General features: G+C 41.5%; 1 protein-coding gene across 4 annotated transcripts in view; it reads right to left on the reverse strand.

Moving 5' to 3' along the window:
• Positions 1-20,070, reverse strand: part of MTHFD1 (methylenetetrahydrofolate dehydrogenase, cyclohydrolase and formyltetrahydrofolate synthetase 1) — a 67,166-nt gene that overhangs the window by 15,581 nt on the left and 31,515 nt on the right. For all 4 annotated transcript variants that reach the window (XM_076003969.1, XM_076003971.1, XM_076003970.1 and 1 more), the window contains 14 exons: positions 17,560-17,687; positions 16,975-17,072; positions 16,605-16,778; positions 15,820-15,956; positions 13,769-13,815; positions 13,064-13,171; positions 12,849-12,923; positions 10,014-10,116; positions 7,072-7,148; positions 6,085-6,225; positions 5,192-5,260; positions 4,865-4,976; positions 4,624-4,763; positions 2,381-2,422 (listed from right to left, as the gene is read on the reverse strand). In XM_076003969.1, coding sequence (XP_075860084.1) covers positions 2,381-2,422; positions 4,624-4,763; positions 4,865-4,976; positions 5,192-5,260; positions 6,085-6,225; positions 7,072-7,148; positions 10,014-10,116; positions 12,849-12,923; positions 13,064-13,171; positions 13,769-13,815; positions 15,820-15,956; positions 16,605-16,778; positions 16,975-17,072; positions 17,560-17,687 — 1,451 coding nt within the window. The remainder of the gene's footprint in view (positions 1-2,380; positions 2,423-4,623; positions 4,764-4,864; positions 4,977-5,191; positions 5,261-6,084; positions 6,226-7,071; positions 7,149-10,013; positions 10,117-12,848; positions 12,924-13,063; positions 13,172-13,768; positions 13,816-15,819; positions 15,957-16,604; positions 16,779-16,974; positions 17,073-17,559; positions 17,688-20,070) is intronic.

A 20,070-nucleotide genomic window follows, 5' to 3' on the forward strand; every position in this document is an offset into this window, starting at 1 on the left:
TTGAGCCCAGGAGTCTGAGGTTGCTGTGAGCTAGGCTGACACCACGGCATTCACTCTAGCCTGGGCAACAAAGCGAGACTCTGTCAATCAATCAATCAATCAATCAATAAAATAGAAAAGATTAGCCAGGCATGGTGGCATGTACCTTTAGTCCCAGCTACTTGGGAGGCTGAGGCAGGAGGATCACTGGAGCCCAGGAGCTGAGGGTTGCAGTGAGCTATGCTGACACCACTGCACTCTACCCAGGGTGACAGAGCAAGACTCTGTCTTAAAAAAAAATTTTTTTTTTTTTACAAAGGGTATGTTACTACTCTAAGCTTAAAGCTATGTTATGTATTTTTATAATAAAAATATAATAGTCTTCTGTAAAAATACATGTACTGGATCATCACAAAATCTAGCAGTAAGTGCATAGTTTATGCATCCCCAAAACAGCAAAAAAAAGTGGGTGGAATAAAGGTTCAAAACAACTAGGATCATGATAAATGTGACTTATCTTTTTTTCCTTTTTATAATTGAAAACTAAGATTAGAATTTACTTGATATTCTAAAGAGCACTGCTAATTCTTTACCTCTAGTCACATGAAAACCAATTAATATGTAAGACTGAGAACACTTTTAAATAAGTAGAATTTCTTAAATGAAGACACCAGCTGGGCCAGCTAGGGGCAGTCACTGTAATTAGACACAGGAAAAGGCTGTGGGGTGGCAGGAGGGCCAGAACTGTGAATTCCCCTCCTACGCGTGAATCACACAAATGGCCATAAAAGGCAACTCCTAACTCAGAGGACAGGCAGACTCAAGGCACTGACAATTTTTTTCTAGTGAATTTTGAAACACTTCATTCCGGGCCTGCACAATGACCCTGTATTGCTTGATAATTTAAAAGCTTTAGGAAAAGGCAGAAAAATTCAATTAGCAGTGACAGCAGCTGAACTTACTATCTTATCTGAGGGCCTGTCTCTCATGTAACCACCCCTAACTGGCTCTAGAGATGTTTCTTTGATGGTAAATGATATAAATATGAAAAGGTTTGAGTTCACAATTGTTCTTTGGGCTCCTGTTTGATGCTATAAACCAAATCAGTTTATGGAAGCTTGCCTACAAAAACAACCAGGATCCTGAGCATATCTTGGCATTTCAAAAAAGATTCCTAATTGCTTCTAATTTCAATGGCATTTGGGCATTGTCTTTTTCACGCAGCCAATGCAGAGAATATAATAGAAGGAAACTTCCATTAGTTAAGGGCAGGGTTTCTCAACCTGAGCTGGATAATTCATTGTTGTGGGGTGCTGTCCTGTGCATTGTAAGATGTTTAAACAGCAAACCTGGCTTCTACCCAGTGACTAGATGCTAGTAGTACTCATCACCTCCAGTTTCAACAATCAAAAATGTCTCTAGGCCAGGCGCGGTGGCTCGTGCCTGTAATCCTAGCACTCTGGGAGGCGGAGGAGGGAGGATTGCTAAAGCTCAGGAGTTCGAAACCAGCCTGAGCAAGAGCGAGACCCTGTCTCTACTATAAATAGAAGGACATTAATTGGCCAACTAATAGACATAGAAAAAATTAGCCGGGCATGGTTGCACATGCCTGTAGTCCCAGCTACTCGGGAGGCTGAGGCAGGAGGATTGCTTGAGCCCAGGAGTTTGAGGTTGCTGTGAGCTAGGCTGATGCCATGGCACTCACTCTAGCCTGGGCAACAAAGCAAGACTCTGTCTCAAAAAAAAAAAAAAAAAAAAAAAAGTCTCTAGAGGCTGGGCGCAGTGGCTCACGCCTATAATCAATCCTAGCACTCTGGGAGGCAGAGGAGGGAGGATTGCTCAAGGTCAGGAGTTCGAAACCAGCCTGAGCAAGAGCGAGTTCCCGTCTCTACTAAAAATAGAAACAAATTAATTGGCCAACTAAAAATATATAGAAAAAATTAGCTGGGCATGGTGGCGCATGCCTGTAGTCCCAGCTACTTGGGAGGCTGAGGCAGGAGGATCGCTTAAGCTCAGGAGTTTGAGGTTGCTGTGAGCTAGGCTGACACCACGGCACTCTAGCCTGGGCAACATAGTGAGACTCAGTCTCAAAAAAAAAAGTCTCTAGACATTTCCAAATATCCCTAGGGGTAAAATCTCCCCCACTGAGAAGCAACCACTGGTTTAGAGCAGTGGCTTGCTGACATCTTGTGTAGGGCAATGCTGTTTTGTGAGCCAAGTCCTCCCTATTTACTCTTTCAATACAATCTTTAGCACACTGCAGGCCTCTTGGCATCCTGCACTCCCAGGAGCAGCCAAGGGTCACACTGACTCCCCATTCTTTTCCACATGGGCCAGGTGGAGAAATGTTGATTCAGGTGTGGTGTTTCTAGGACAAGGAATTAGCAATAATCAAAGTTACCTCCTCTATATAAGCCTTGGGAAGAGGCAATCCAGCGGTGACCTGGAAGAAAAGGAAACAATCAGAGGCATTTCGTATTTACAATTTAGATTCTGGCTTAAAATGAAACTTGTCCTGAGGGGACATATAGTAGTATGTGGACTAAGGGGATGTGACCGGCCACACAGCGCAGAACAAAAACCACTGCTTTGAGCAAAGTGGGAGCCCTCTGTGCCTTGAATGAAGGAGGTGAGAAGGGCTAGATCCATGGCAGGACCAGTGGAAAGGGATGTGCTCTAGGCTGGTCAATGTCTGAGCAAGTGAAGGACACAGCAGTGAGGCTGGAAGTAAGGGGAGTGTGGGGGAAAAGGCACTTGTCGGCCCTGCAAGTCACCCTGAATGTCTGTTGATGGAGTCTGTGATGAGCCCTGCAATGGTTTCATGAGCAGGTCCAGAGCACCAAGCCACGCCCTAGTGGAGCCAAACTATGGTGCAGGACCAATACGAACAAGCCAGAACATGACGCAAGAGAGTTTTCTTCCTCTGTCATAGAGTACACTTAAAGGTGCCCACACACTTGAGCAGCGAGTCCTGCCCTGTGCAGTGGCTCAGCTCTGCTGCATCCACAGGGATGAGCAAGGGGGTTGACGGTGCAGAGCCCATGGACCCACCGTGGGCAGTGGATTGTGAAGCTTCCAGCTTAGTCCTTTCCCATTCCTTAGGGAGACCATGATAGTCTCACAACAGAAGGGGCCACATGGAGGCAGGGCAGGAAGTAAGGACCATACAGGTAGCTTCCTAGTGATGAGAGCAGCAGGAGGTTTGGCTCCTTGATAGAGCTGTATGAGCAGAGCCCTCCTCCCAGTGCTGCCCATGCTAAGAGCCCAGCGTTATTTTTTAGACCATGAGGTCAGAAGGAAGGAAAGGAAGTACAATGGTGATTGGGTGAGTGAGGGGGTGCAAGAGGGAAAAATATTGGTTATGACCGGGAAGAAAGGGAGTCCATCCTGCACTACTAGCAGAAAGGGGTGTCTTGGGCTGGCAGTACCTTTGGTGTCTCTGGGGCAACTAAGACTGGAAAGGTGTGTTGGGTTGTTAGGCAGTGTTCTCAAGTGTGGCCTGGAGACCTGATCTTCTCAGGAGGCCCAGGAGATCCAAACTATTTCCATAAGATTCCATAAGATGTATAGCCCTTTTCACTCTCATTGAGTGTACAATGGACTTTCCCAAAGGTTATGTGACAGGCGATGTCACAACAGATCATATGCAAAAGATGAGAATCCAACTGACTTCAATTAAGTCAGACACAAAAGAGATCTCAAAAAAATGCACAATGCCTAAATTTTGTTTCAGAAAATATAGTAAATTTTCATTTAAAAAAATGCTGTTTGTGCTAACTTTTAACTCTGTTTTATTTCTAACAAAATAAATATCAATGGCTATAACTTGCATTAAAACTCTTTTAGGTCCTCAATAATTTTAAAGACTGTAAAGAGGTCTAAAGCCACTTGAGAACTGCTATAATAGGACAAGCCCTGATCACTACACTAAGAAATATTGATTTTATTCTGTACGTGAGGGAGGTCTTATTTCCGCTACGAAACAAGCTCTGGAAGGATACAAATTTAATAAATGATTTCTGAAATTTAGCACCATGTTTTTACATGCAGGTGCTAAAGAAAAGGTACTAAAAGGGCAATTTCTAAGCAGTAGGAATTCAGGAAAATAGAAAGCTCAGGCTGGCCTTGAAGATAAGCTAGTCCCCACCTCTGGGTCTATCACCCAGAGCAGTCCTGAGCAGATCTACTTTCCTCCTCCTCCCTCCCACTGCAGGCTGCTGGTGGCCCTGTTGAGCAGGGGCTGACCTCTGTCTTAGCTAAATGGGTTGGCTGACCGGCTCCCCGTGTCACTATTTAGAAGGAAAATGGAATTCAGATTTAAAAAACTATAGTCTGAACATCAAGGAGTTTTTTGAGGGTATAGCCAACCACATGTACTTGGAGGGGCTTACTGTATCAGATGTTCTTCTCAGAAAGGTAGGCCATGAAGCCAATTTTGGCCCTCTTAACATGCCAAGAGCGGACAGTGCCTATGAGTGATAAGGCAGCCGGCACAAGAGCTGTCACCCCTCTCCTGCTTTGGGCACCCTATTAATCAGGAGGATAAGAGCAGCCTACTGAAGAAACAGACACACAAGTCAGCCAACTTTCTTTCAGCCTTCAGAACATTCCCAATTATCAGACTCCTCAACCCTTGATACTCACCGTGGGGCCGCCCCCGTGCATTTTAAGAGCCCTGACAGTAGCAACGAGCACCACCACGTGAGGGCGGAGGCCAGAGTACCGGCATTTGATGTTAAAAAACTTTTCCATTCCAATGTCTGCTCCAAATCCAGCTTCGGTCACTGTAAATAAGGAGAAAAGCTATTGTAAAAAATGCCCCCCCCCAACTCCCCTGATGTTAAAACAAATATACAGTCTATTCTGACTTCGCAAAAATACTCACCTACAAACCCTTCTGGGCCGACAAGCTTGAGTGCGACCCGGTCTGCGATGATAGACGAATTGCCATGTGCGATGTTGGCGAAGGGGCCGGCGTGGACAAACACTGGAGTGCCCTGTGGAGACCAGGACGTGGGGATCATGTGGCCAAGGGTATGGAATTTAGTTAGGATCCAAACAAAAAAGACCTCCCAGTGGGAAAATACAAAGTCATCTCTTTTATGTCAGTAATGTTCCAGTCCCAACTGTGAGAAAGAATGGGACAGAGATGAGCCAGTGGAGAAGGTCTCTGACTGCCCAAGGGAAGCGTGCCTGCAAACGCTCCGCTCACCTCTAACGTCTGCATGAGGTTAGGCTTGATCGCGTCCTTCATAAGCACTGTCAACGCGCCACTCACCCCCTACGAAACAAATGCATGAGGCGTCAGCTCCTACCAGCCAAAAACGAACCTTGTGAACCAATATTCAACATACTAAGTCTTCCCCTTTTAGCCATCTTGGACCAATTAGTACTTTAACTTTTGAACTGGACCATCCATTCATTTTTTTCCCCTGGATATACTATAAAATTACCAGTTATTTTAAGCAAGGAGAACAGATAGAAGGAAAATGACGCTCACATGCAATTTTAGGAAAAACGTGTAACTCTGGAAACAAGCATCTCAATCAAGCTCTGAGCTGGCTGATGGGGAAAATTCATTTTAGACTAGTATAGAGCATGGAAGTGCTAGCTCCTAAAATATTGATTTATTGTAACTTTGGCATATGGGAAGAAATGGCTATAAACCAAATTTAGTATGTGTTTCCCAAGGCCGAAAATGAAATATAACCCTGGAGTTCAATACCAACTTAAACACATCAGGTCTCTCTATTAAGCCATGCAACTGTAGCTGAAAGAACTGGTAACAAAGTCAGATAAAGCAAAGGTTCTCTGATGTTCTCTGCAAGTTGATGTATATACCTGTTCTTGGAGATCACTCGGAGCATGATGATGTTACCAAAATCACCTGGGACTTGCAGTCTATTACTGGAGTATACCACCATACTGGCTCTGAAGTACTTTTTACACATTTAATAATTATCTTACAATTAGCAAAATCAAATTGAATCAATGGGTTAATTGCAACATCTTAAGTAGAGCATAACTTCTGTTATCAATAACTGCTGGCAGGCCCTAGGACAACAGACACAGGTGTCACCAAGCCTGGCGAGCCCAGGTACATACCAGGTCTTCGGCACTGATGGGCTCCCCTTTCTTGCTGGAGGCCACCACCATTTTGCCCAGTCTCTCTCTCATGTCTTCCAGAGAACTGGTGAGGGCCAGGACAGCCATGATTTCACTGGCGACTGAGATATCAAACTGGGTCTGTGGAAAGGGAAGACAGACAATAGCAAAAACTTCCCTTTCGACCAGAAGCATGAAGGAATTAAAAGGTAATCCTTTTTTTTTTTTTTGCATATGAGGCTTAAACAAATAGCTTAAAAGGATGGAACAACAATACTACACGAAATACTTGATGAAAATAATCCACTAAGAGCAAAATTTGTAACTATTTATCCCAAGACCTTCTTGAATGGTAAATTGTTTTTTGATGATTTTTATCAGGCAGCCCTCAGAATCACAGCAGATTCACAGAGATTCTCAGTCAAAAAAAAATTTTGTTTTAAGATGAGGTCTCACTATGTTGGCCAGGCTGGACTCAAACTCCTGGGTTCAATCCTCCTGCCTCAGCCTCTGGAATAGCTGGGAATAAAGGTTCATACCACTGTGCAATTTTAAAAAAACAGATGTCCTGGTAGGACCAATAAGCTATTGTTTTATCCTGTGAAGGAAGAATGTAATCCTGTGGTTATGGTTTCCCTAACATACAAAACAACAACACATGGCTTCTCTTATATCAAGGAGACACACTGCATGATAGCTACAAAAAAAGGGAGCAATTTTAATCAATTCATATGCAAGGATATTCACTCGGGACTCTCCACCTCCAAGAAAAAATGCTGAGAGAAAAACACACAGGTGACACATGGGATTTATTGCAAAAGCTGTCAGGAGTGCTCAATACCACACACCTACTCACTTCCATTTTAAAAGGGAGAAGGCAGAACAACACCTGGCAGTACCAGTCGTATGGCAGAGGATGGAGGAGGACAGAAGCAGCAAGATCTAGCTCATGTGAACTGATTTACTTGGAAAGGAACAAACAGTTACCGTCCGTGTGTGCCCTTTCTCCGTTGGAGCCTGTCCAATTGTGATCTTCCGCAGGAATCTATCATTGGTATCCAACACTATAGCAGGAAGGCAAGATCCAGAACAATTTTTTAGTAAAAGGACCCTAAACTTCAGGGAAGAAGTGGAGTTTTAAAGTAACTAGTGTAATTTAATTATTGTCTATTAATATTCAATTTCAAAATTGATGGCAAAGCTGGAACATGGGTTAAGAAATGTATGACCAAATGTACAGGAATTATTTTTAATGCAAAGGAATGTGGAGTGGCTTGGTCTTATTCCATCTAGAGAATTCAAACAATTAACCAGAAATCTGGAATCTATTTTAAAGCATTCTCCATATTATAAGAAAAACAGAGCAGCCCACATTTTTTCAAAGGCTCAAGGTTTCTGTTGTTGTTCTGTGGAATGATGACTCATTGACCTTCCACCACCCTGAGAAACATGGGAGCCACAAACTCAAGGCAAGTGCAAATCCTTTTTGAAATACACTTGGTAACAGGCTTGGTCTTTCCTTTACCACACTTAGAAGAAAGAATATTTATCCAACTGTATAGCCTTGGAAAACACGGCAAAGACCAACGAATTGACCAAATAATTGATCCTAATCCCACCTCCCAGGACTAACTACTGCTAATGTTTAGGTGTACTCCCATTTTTGGTTTTTGTATGTGTAGCATAATAAGAAATAGATTCCATCTTTGTCCTGGGTTTCTGGCACAAGCTTCATAGAGCCCCTGGAATTTTAAGAGTGATAGGAGTGTCTTGTTATTTATAACAGACTCCCTTTGATTCCCCTTGAGCTTATGCTCAGGTCCCCCAGATAGCCTCAGGAGGGGCCAGGTCCCTGAAAGGCCAGGGATTAGAGGGTTGGAATGTTCAGTCCCACCCACCAACCTCCAGGTTGGGGATAAGGGGATGGAGATTAATTTCTATAAAAATAGCATGGCTTGAGGAGCTTCCAGGCTGGTAAACACATCAAGATGCTGGGAGAGTGATGTGCCCTGTGCACCTCTTCCATCTGGCTGCTCCTGCGTTGTATCCTTTATAATAAACCATAAATATAAGTAAAGTGTTTCCCTGAGTTTTGTGAGCCATTCTAAGCAAATGATTGAACCTGAAGTGCGGGTCGTGGGAACCAATTTATAGCCAGTTGGTCAGAAGCACAGAGGACAACCTGGACTTCCACTCTGGGTCTGGTGGGACTGAGCCCTTAACCTGTGGGATCTGCTCCACACAGTTAGTGCCAGAATTGAGTGAAATTGCAGTACACCCTGTCAGTATCCATTGGAGAAATGATTTGAATTATTGTGGGAGAAAAAACCCCTACACATCTGGTGTTAGATGTGAAGTATTGAGAGAGTAATGTGAGTATGGAGAAAAATTAAGAGTTTCCATTTCATATAAAATGCCAAACAATATCAATAAAACATGAAATGAGTAACAACAAAAACCTGTTCATACTCTAAATGGGTCAAAGAGGAGAAGCATTTTTTAGGCACTTGATAATGACTATTAATAACTTATACACTAAAAGTACTGTCTTATATAGCACTGAGACACACCCCCCACACATAAGTGATGGATATAATATGCTATTAGAGCCAACCCTTATTTCTCAAAAGCAAAAACAAAAGTGTCAAATTCCTTGTAACTAATTTTTCTATAAAAAATAGCTAGTCAATAGGTAGGATCCATTTTTTCCTTGTCTGCTTCTACTTTCTTAGAAAGCAAGAATTAGACACACAGCAAAAAATAAATGGGATACTAAATTTTCAAAATGCATCTTTAGCTGATTACTTATAAAATATAAATTTGTCTAAAGCTACTGAAGCAAAGGAAGAGAAATACTGGTATGGATTTAGATATTGAGAGTATCAAGTTAAAAATGCCATTAGCTAGTAACAGTTGCTGAGCCAATGAAAATCACAAGAAGTCAATAAATTGACGCTTAGCTGCATTCTGCATGACTAGGGTAGAAGGATGCACTATTGGTACAAAATAAAATTCTAAGCCATGCTAGCTGTACACAGAGAAAAGTAACATCTGGCAGTAAGAAGCCAGGCTTCTCACTTACTAGTATTTAAACCTTGAAGGCTACCTAATGTCTCACAAGAGAATTTAACTAAATGAGGTTGAAAAGTGATTAGGCAAGCTAGATAGTTACAGGACAAAGCAAGTCACTTATGCCAGACAAGAGTTCTGAGAATAAAGGTCACACAAGATTCAAGTGATTAAACATAATTTCTCTACTTCATGACAGCAAAACCTTTTGCATAAAATGAAACTTGTAAAATGTTATTTTTGATTTATGCATGAACTGTCTTGAAACCACCCTCTTTTTTTTGAGACAGTCTCACTCTATTGCCCAGGCTAGAGTGCCATGGTGTCAGCATAGCCCACAGCAACCTCAAACTCCTGGGCTCAGGTGATCCTCCTGCCTCAGCCTCCCAAGTAGCTGGGACTACAGGCATGCACCACCATGCCCAGCTAATTTTTTCTATGTATTTTTTGGTTGGCCAATTAATTTCTTTCTTATTTACAGTAGAGACAGGGTCTCCCTCTTGCTCAGGCTGGTTTCGAAATCCTGACCTCGAGCTATCCACCCGCCTCAGCCTCCCAGAGTGCTAGGATTACAGGCGTGAGCCACCACGCCTGGCCAAAACCACCTTCATTTCAATCAATACTGAATAGCCAGCAAAATGCTCAACCAATCTAACAAAGGGAGATTTGATTATAGCTAAGAAGGAGCAAAACCAATATATGTAGCCAGAAAACCAAACACGGTCACTATATCAGTCATGCCTTAATTGTAAAAATGCCATCATGCAAACTTCTGGACCTCACATTTTAACAACTCTTCTGGAGAGTGTGGGATGTGCAATATAATGAAATCAAAGGGGACTTATATACTGCTCTGGTACCTCTTTGCCAAGTTATGGTTTCTGGATCAATATCCAATCTTGCAAATCTGTTTATCTCTTCGTCTGTCAGTGTGGTAGGGTCAGTCTTTTCAATGCCTAGTCTCTGAAGGGCAGGAAAATAAGACAAACAGAAGCGTAATAAATTTTAAAAAATTTTTGACGTCTTTCTTGAGATAGGATCTCCTCTAGGAAATGCAAACCATGCTGAACTCAGAAGGGAAAACTGTGATCTCTTTTTCTAAGCCTGGGGGTCATTTCATATTGTCAACTTTAAAAAATTATCTCCAAATGTGTTGGGTTTACTCAGAAATGAGAAATGAAGTGTTATAAGTCAGAATACTACAAATGCACCCAGTAAGGGAAGGATCAAAGGAGAGGTTCACATAAGCTGCTTAGAAACAGGGCTCACTGGTTCCAGGGGTTCATTGGTGGCCATGCCGTTACTGGGCAAGCGTCCTTTCAAGAGTACCTTATCTGAATTACTATAGCCCTAGAAGTCTAGTGACATTGTGCCTTGTCAGAGAAACATACAGATACATGTGAAATGTGCAAGCCATGCAAAGCAGAACATACATTAAGGATGTGAAGGGATTTCTTGTGGGGTTTTAGAAAGTCCTTGGAAACAGTTCTTATCTCTGACATGTGAGGATGAACCTCCTCTCCTTCGTGCCTTCCCAGCCCTATTTTGTCTGGGTCTGATGAAAGTGATTTCATCCTGGCATCTGCAACCTTCACACTTCTCACACATGCACAAATGTATTATGAATATGTCTGTCCCTATAAGTGAGCACCAGAGGCATTTCCTTAAACCTAGACCTAAATGATCATAGTGATCAAGAACAGTTGTTCAGACCCATACGCACTTCCTAACTCACCAAAGCCAAATATATTGAAAGGGGGAAATAACATGCAAAGTTTTCTCAATCATATAATCAAGAAGCCCAATGCAATTGAAATTTTAGGAAGGGCTGAAATAAATATCAATAAAAGTCAACGCAAATCACTTTTACATGCTTTTAATGTAGCACTGTTTACTTTCCCCTGACTTCTTACTGTTCCAAAAGGCAAAAAGGGGTTTTATTTTCCTTCTTACAGAATTCAGAAAGTTTATGTATTTACAGTGTATACCCAGGTCACATCCTGAAATGGAAAATGCTCACAGAATATATTCCCATTTTCTTCTGACTCATGGTAGCTGTGAGTAGGCCCACAAGCCCAAGCCCCACTCTTCCCATAGTTCCTTTCCTGTGCTATAAGGACCTATTTTGAAACTTCGGATGTTATTTCCAGAGCTTGCCACTCGCTGGCTTGTGAAATAGCTCTAGGAACCCAGAACCTGACATTGTTTACAAGCCAGTAAAATCCTTAGTTGCTATGCTAAGAACCTGCTGTTGTTGATGATTCACAGGGCAGGCTGTAATAACACCGTGCAACAGAGGATGCCCAGGGTACAGGAACAGGAGATGCAGGTTCTAGTTCTAAACCTACAAGGGGTCCTGCCACTGGGCAACTGTCTTGAGTTAGAATCCAAGAGCTTTTTACAGGATCATTTAGTCCAGCCTCTCCCCACATATTAACAACTCTGTGATAAAACAGAGGAACAGCCAATTTGCCTAATGCGTAGGATTTTGGGGATGTATGAAAACAAAATAAGCTAAGGAATACCAAAGTGCTTAAAAGTTAGTTGTTCTCAATGGTCCAGAAAAAAATTCATATATATAAAGTGACAACTGTAAAGCAAGTAGAGCAAAATATAAACAACAAATTACATCTGGGTCAAGGGGAACATCAAAATATAAAATTGCAAAAAATTAAAAATAAACTGAGCAGAAATATTATTGATAATAAACATATACCATTTATTGAATGCTTATATGTGCCATGCTGTCTAAAGAATATAGATATTAAATTTCCTTCCTTGCTTCTTCCTTCCTTACTTCTTCATAAATATATTTTTGCATTTTATTTTTTAAAGTCCCTTATGCTATTCCTTTAGCGTCACAACCTCCCTTGATCCATAAAGCTTGGCATCTAATGATCTGTTCTCCATCATTCTATTTGCATCTTATTAGAAATGTCATACAGATGGAAGCATACTGCATGCAACCTTTTGAGACTGGCTTCTTTCACTCAGAATAATGTCTTTGATATTAATTCAAGTTGTTGTGTGTGTCAATAGCTGATTTCTTTTTATTGTATGGATGTAACACTGTTTACCATTCACAATTCCCAGTTTTTAGAGATTGTTAATAGAGCTACTAATAGCATCCATGTACAGGTTTTTGTGTGAACACAAGTTTTAATTTCTCTTGGGTAAATATTAATAGGAGTGGGATTTATGGATCAGGTGGTATAGTATATGCTTAATGACTCTATATCTGTTACAGAAATTAAAATAAACTAGAGAAGTCACCACTCTTTTAACTGTTTCACACAAACCTTTCATCTATGCAGGGCAAGGCAATTACTATTACCCTCATTTTACAGATTAGCAGACTATGAGGCAAGTCATTTTATAAATTTGCTGAAGGTCCCAATGATCCAAACTCCAAAAACTGCTGTGCTGCCACGATGGCACCCTCACTCATATCCATATTACAAAGGAAATGTCATCTTTCTTCTTAGCTAAGGGCAGGTTGTCAGTCCTCTACTGATTCCAGACTAGCCACTTCTAATTTACAGATAAATGAGAAATAACCTCTGCCACCAATCCTTGCTATGTATGTCACGACCTCTCAAGACTATGATTATTGATGTAACTGATCCAAAATAGGAGATTTTACCCCTTATCAATACCAAATTTCACACAATATAAAAAATGAAGAAGAAGCTTACCCTTAACCTTCGGATTTGGATATCAGAGAACTTTCTCACTCCATTTACTGAGGGCACCAAACGATTAAAGAGAGCCTTAAAGGAAAGGAGGAAAAGGGCTTTTGAATGAGAGAAATCCCACTGCCTCTCATCAGCACCCAAGAGACAAACTCCAATTTGGGTGCTTCAACCCTTTCAAAAGGGCTCTTAGGGTTCATGGAGGCTCAGCACCCTACCTTGTCTGTCTGAGTCAGTTCATGGAATATCCGGGCATCAATGGCCGCGGCAACCAGGTTATTAGCTGCAGTGATGGCATGGATGTCACCAGTGAGGTGGAGATTAAACTACAAAAGAACAGAAGCCACATTGGTCTCCCAGCAGCTCTGGGTCTTTCCCACTTTCATGTTATTACGACCAAAGCAATCTTTATTGTAAAGCCAATGGGATACTGATGGCAGCTTGGCTAGCGGACAAATACTCAATATAGGGAGCTCCTGAAAACAAAAATAACTGACCATCTGTCCTCAGAAGAAACTCCTCCCACCCTCAGAACTTACAGTTCTCCCCTAAATGACATGTCCAGAGACCACAAATGCCCCACTGCTGGGCTCGGCAGCAACACTGGATGACTGAGGACACACCCACAGCGTTAAGCAGTGAGGAGTACGCTGGAGCCGCACCGACTCTGTCTCTGCACTGTTCTGCAGTTGGCACTCTGCATTCATGGGGTGCCCGTGCTTCCCAATACCACTCGGCATTTGATCACTCGCTTCAAATGATTATTTCCACCAAAAGCCAGACTTTGAAGCCAGGCTGTCACAAGTCTGCACATTAAGATGGTTTTCCCTTACATGTTGTTTCTTCTGAGAAACAAGTCATTTGTCCACTAACAGCTCTACAGAAAAGGTTAATCTCTGGAGGGAAATCCCAGAATACTTTACCTCTTCCATAGGAATGACCTGGGAGTAGCCGCCTCCTGCAGCACCACCTGGGGATGGGTCAAGGAAGGGGACTCGTGTTAAGCATGCTGCTCCATGACTGGGAAGTCAAATAAAAGCAAGTCGATTTTTATAAAACGACTAAGCATATTATTTACTTTTTACAATCATTTGGACAGATTTCATTAGTTGCTTTATGATGCTGAAAAGTCTCTGAATTGAAATCTGAGTGTAAATGACAAAACCATGAACACACCCATTATCTCTAGCAACAGGTTCCCACGATTCCTAATATTTGCTAAAAGACCTAGCTGACAGCTACATAAAGGCAAACCTGTTCAATTCCCTACTCTCATAAAGCTATCCTGACTTTTAAAAAAAGATGTTTAAAATACATATATCTAACATAGAGACTGCAATTCTTCCTAAATAGGAAACATATCATAAAATAGCCAAATTGCTGAAGTTTTGCTGGCACATTTGGAATATAGGTTGAGTATCCTCATCCAAAATGCTTGGGACAGAAGTGTTTTGGGTTTCAGATTCTGGAATATTTGCATTATGTTGATTGAGCATCCCAAATCCAGAATCTGAAACCTGAAATGTTCCAATGAGCATTTCCTTTTGCATCACATTGGCACTCAAAAAGATTTGTATTTTGGAGCCTTTTGGGTTTTTTCTTTTTTTTTTTTTTTTTGAGACAGAGTCTCACTCTTGTTGCCCGGGCTAGAGTGCCGTGGCATCAGCTTAGCTCGCAGCAACCTCAAACTCCTGGTCTCAAGCAATCCTCCTGCTTTAGCTTCCTGAGTAGCTGGGACTACGGGTGTGTGCCACCATGCTGGGCTAATTTTTGTATTTTTACTAGAGATGCGGTCTTGCTCAGGCTGGTCTGAGCAACTTCTGACCTCAACCGATCCTTCTGCCTCAGCTTCCCAGAGTGCTAGGATTACAGGCGTGAGCCACCATGCCTGGCCTAGATTTCAGATTTCTGGATTTGACATGGTCAACTTGTATTAACCTAAGGCCAGTCAATAATGCCCAGGTTACCACATTATCAATGACATAAATATAAATTTGAGATACTGATTGTGGTTTTTGTGAGGCAGAGACCATGCAATGAGGCAATTTGCAATAAGAGTAAAAGGTGAATAAAATAATGGGTTTGATGAGCAGAACAAGGTATATAGCTCATTCTGAAGTTGAAAGGGGGTTGTTAAGACAAGCTCAAAAGCAGAATCAAGTCAGCACATTTATAAAATAGGCAGAAGGGTGAAGGTGTACCCTGTGTCGACATTTGCGATAATTGCTAAGACAAGCAGAATGTGATACCCTGCCACCAAGCAGAGAAAGCTGACTCCAAGAACTTATTATAATTAATAAAAATAATTTTAATTAAGAGAGCATGTTTGCAGTACTGCAGCAATCAAAATCTGAAGGTAAAGTATGATTACTGATGTGTTTTCAACCATTCAGAAAAAGCACTGCGTTAATGGTAGTAGTTTAGAGCTTAAAATAGACATGGTGGAGGGAGTGCCCTGGTACTTAATAATGGTGCCTTTGACCGAATCACCTCTGAAGCTCTGGTTGCTGCTATTGTAAAGTGGTGATAAAATGAAATAGTATGTGTAGACTGTTCAGCATAATACCTGGCACAAAGCATATACTCAGTAAAGTAGGCTTTTCTTATTCCCACAGCCACAGGGTGAAACATTTGTAGGGTTGTCTTTGTATCCAGAGTGTCAGCGTGATGATCAGTAGCTATGATTACCTTCATTGTTACTGTGACAGTTCACTCTTAGGATCAAATCAAAGCATCTCCAGCTACACATTACCCATCCCAGAGAATCCTTGTGCAGTGTCAAATAGTGACGGCAGGAGCTGGGGGGATCTGATGGCAGCCTTTGCCAAAAGCACCACTACAGTGGGTGTGAGGAGGACATTCTTGGCATCTAATGAGTTGAAGACCCCATAAGCATTCATGGGGTCGAGTGAGGCTGGGAGGACTGAAGGAGAAGGAGATGCCCTCAGGCCAGTCAGGAAGAACCCACTAGTACCTTTTATTCCAAAGGTGGGGCCCTGGGAAGGCTGTCGCACACACGCAAAGACGTTCTGGAAAAGATGGGCACCCAGGGCTTGCACCAGCCCGATTGTGGTTGTACTTTTCCCTTCTCCCAAGGGCGTTGGAGTTATTCTTCAAGATGAAAGCAAAAAAGGAAAAGCTTTACTTACAGAATTAAGTTTATCTCAGTCATCAAGTCATAGGTAGCAGACCCTAGAGAATGACTCTTCATCTAAATAATAAAGACAGAAGCCCTGAAAGAGACCTTTTCCAAGAGTCTTAGATATAATTTCTAAAATATTTTAAATTAAAAAAAAAAAGACCACTGCTATACTTTAGCTTTTCTTGCTGTAAGGAGAAAATGTACTTTACCTTATAGAGAGACACTACTATAATTTTAATTTCGCAACGTATACTCTCAAAAAATTGCTGTTATAGATATAACTAAGCCCATTAATAACAATGAATGCTTAGTAGATCTATTTGAATTAAGTAATTTTGGGCTAACTGAAAAAAAGATGATTCCATCAGAAGACCAGGTTTTAAGACTGAACTCTACCAGCTACTACTAGAGGGCTAAACTTGGATGGATTTTCTCATCTCTGAATGATTATACCTACTTCTACCCACCTCACAGGATTGCTGTAAGGATCCAGAATCAGATCAAATATGTGTAAAAATGCTAAAACCAAATTAAAGGCACCTCCGCAAGTGCAAATGCAATCCCTGGCAATACTCAGGATTAATATTATGATTCAGTTGGCAAAATGAAGACCATACCCAGTGACCACCACGTATTTCCCATCAGGCTGGTGTTTCAGGCGTTCCAGTGCTGACAGCAGGACTTTGGCCTTTGTCTCACCATACAATTCCACCTCTTCAGAGAGCAGGCCAATTTCTCGAGCCAGTGTACCAATGGGCTTCAGTTTGCAAGATCGTGATATAGCAATGTCACTTTAAAAACATAGAAAATAAAGTTAGGCATCAACCTTTGTTTATTGAATTTATTATAATAATTAATTCCCCACTAATAATGACACCCACCCCTGCCCCAACGACTGATGGTGCTTTCAGAAGCAGAGCACACATATCCATGGTATCTGTTAGCTAAAAACCAACAATTCACAAAGTTTTAAAATTTCATTTTTACCTTGGAACAGGTGTCTTCAGGTTAAGGTTGTTATACTGAATACTCCACTTTCCTGGCTTGTATTTCTCCAGGAAACCCCTTGCACTCTCTACCGTGCTCTAAACAAAATGTCATAAAGGGAATGTACAAGAGGTGATTACTTTAAACCCCCCGTTCTAAACCCCAGTTCCATCACAAAATGATTTGCCTTGTGGCCCAACTGTTAACATGCTTCCATTCTAGGCATGACTTTGCAGGCATGTGAAATGCTTTGGGGCTGCTTGCCTCGCCCCCTATTGCTGGTGTGCCTTATGATGGGCAAGCAAGCCAAAACAGACCTAGCCCAGCCACTGTACTTGGACTTGACTTTTTTTTGGAAGCTATTATTTTCCAAAGGAAATTAGAATTGTGCCACCCCTACTTTCTTTTATTAAAGTGACTAACACTATTTCCCTCGTCTTCCATTCCCTTTTTTTCTTCAATGCATTCACACCTTTAACTTCTGAGTAGGTTTTATGAAATTTCTATTATAATTGGGGGGGAAAGCGGGAAAATTCTAGCAGCTTTGCAGAACTATTACAGAAACTTTTATTCCCAAGTAAGTACCTGCATCAGCATGGCCACCGTCATGGGCCCGACACCGCCAGGAACAGGGGTGATGAAGCCCGCCCGCTCTTTGGCCTCGTTGTATGCCACATCACCCACAATCCTTCTCCCGTTTGATTTTGTATTATCTGGTCAAGAAGGAAAAATTCAAAGCCAAGTCTCAATTGCAATCCTCATGTTCATTTCCAATCCTGGTGATCGATTATGACAGTTTGTCCCAAAAACCCAGTGGAATTTTAGGGTGTGATGATCCCATCAGGCTCAAATGCCTACTTTACTTAAAGGCTATGGATGACAGATGTTTGCTATTTCCTAGGGAGAAAATTATTTTACCCGCAAAGATTCACAAGATGCTTAAGTGGTTTTTCAGAAACTGGAGAATCCTTTTGTAGCCCCTCAGGTGGCAAATAAAATACCGACGGATTTTTTATACTTAAAAACCAACTACCCAGTATATAATGAGCACCTTTTAAGATGTTAATTTGCCAAGGCCTACAAAAGGAATTTTTTGGGTGCACAAAGCTCCGACTGTGTCACAGCTGCCAGATACTGTTTCTACAGCAACTGCTTGCATTTTGTAAGCCCCATGTGTGAGCTGGAGGAACAATTCAACACCCAATTCCAAAGACGAGCAGCTACTTAAATGTATGCTAAAAGGCAAAGAATATAATTACACTCCCCTTAAAAGGATGCAAGAACAACTACAAATCTTACCAGCAAAGAATAGCTATTCAAGAGAACAAAACCCAATGATACATCATTGCTCACTCACACAAAGAACATCCTACACTTGGCTTCAGTGCACTTCCAGGAGGGGATGGGGGACAGGCAGAGAGACCTTAAAAAAATAAAGCTCCCTAGGAAGGATCCGGTAGAATCCCATCACTACTTCCCTCTCATGGGAGCTCCACAACTGATAGAAAGCTTCAAAGTAGACCCAAAAAGCCAGAATTACAAGGCATAGGATCCGTTCTTATACTGTTAGTTCCTCAGCCCCTGTGGGCTTCCTATTCAACTGAAGTCAAAAAAATGCAGAGAAAGAGTAACACTACCTGTCTCACAAGCTTGCTGAGAACCAAAGGAGAAAACATGCATGTTCTTGAAATTGAAAAAGCATTCTCCAAACACCAGGATTTCTCTTTGCACCTTAGATACATAAGATATTTTTTACATGTCCTAGAAGGACCTGGTGAACACAACTTGGTGGCACAGTTTCAGGTTTCTAGAAGATTATGAAGCAGCAAATGAAGGCAGAACATTTCCTCCCATAATCCCTAAAGTTGTTTCAAAATGCCAAGGAAATAGAGTTATGGGTTTGCCCTTTGTGCAGGTTTCAACAGTCTAACACTGAAGCTAGCTTAAAATACCCCTTGCATCTTTCTATGTGTGAATGCTAGTCGTTTTAGTTTCTCCACCTTAGGAGACACACATCAATCCCTACACAACTGAATGCTGTCCTGGCTGAGCTGTTTCGCTCCTAAGTCAAATGCCATCAGGGCTGACTTGGTGCCCACTGATGCACATCCAGTGTTTCACAGATAGTGTGGTCAGTGGAAAAAGCGACCGTTTCTCAACGTAAGCACACAACTTCAATAACCAGCAAACGTTTTGGTCATAGGCCCCCAAGCCTAGAATTCTCTTCCACAGGGAAATTATATATACAGAAATCAACTTAAGATCCAGGTGGGCCTTGACTCCTTCACATTTAATTTGGGGACCCCTAATAATAGATGCTAGTATAGGGGCCACTATAGTGGATGGGTTGAAACCAGAACTGGAATAGGGTAGGGAATCTATTCTCTCTTTTTAACTCTTCCAAAAAAGAAAGCTCTATTCATCCAGCCTTTCTCAAATTATGTTCAGAAAGCCAAGCAGGAAGTTATATTTTCAAATTTCTCAGGCCAATACTTTTCGGCTCTCCGCAAGAATCTTAAAAAATTTTCTTTCGAAGAAAAAAAAAAAGCACACACACACTTTAATTATTCATTCTTTTTTTTTTAGAAAGAAATTAATTGGCTATAATTATTCATTCTTAATTTGGCAAGTAACTTATGATATCCCTGAGCAGACCATACAAACAATTTAAATAATGAGAATATAAACCAAGAAGTGGTCCAGTTGTGGAATAAGTTGTTTCTAAAATGAATGTTTGCAAAGAATACACTTTAGGTCCTGCAGCCCCTCATTGGTCTGTAACTCAGTGATTCTGCCATCCTTGGGGAACAATAATATCCAGACTTATTTTTATTTATATTCCTGTATGTCTAGGATCAGTAAAAACACTGTTGACTAGGACGGAAGCTCCTGCTTTGGTTTTGTTCATAGTTTATCATCTATGTGAGCCATCAACATGATCAGGATGGTAAGTTTCACATTCAAGTTGACATTTCCCACCGATCTACAAGACTCCTGATTCCCACCCAGGTTTTTCTTCTCCATCTCCCATATAATCCAAAAAATGCCAAAAGCACAAAGATAATACAGAAAATGCAAGGTTTTAAACAGAATAAG

The sequence above is a fragment of the Microcebus murinus genome, chromosome 6, assembly GCF_040939455.1.
Source record: "Microcebus murinus isolate Inina chromosome 6, M.murinus_Inina_mat1.0, whole genome shotgun sequence".
Taxonomy (NCBI): Eukaryota; Metazoa; Chordata; class Mammalia; order Primates; family Cheirogaleidae; genus Microcebus; species Microcebus murinus.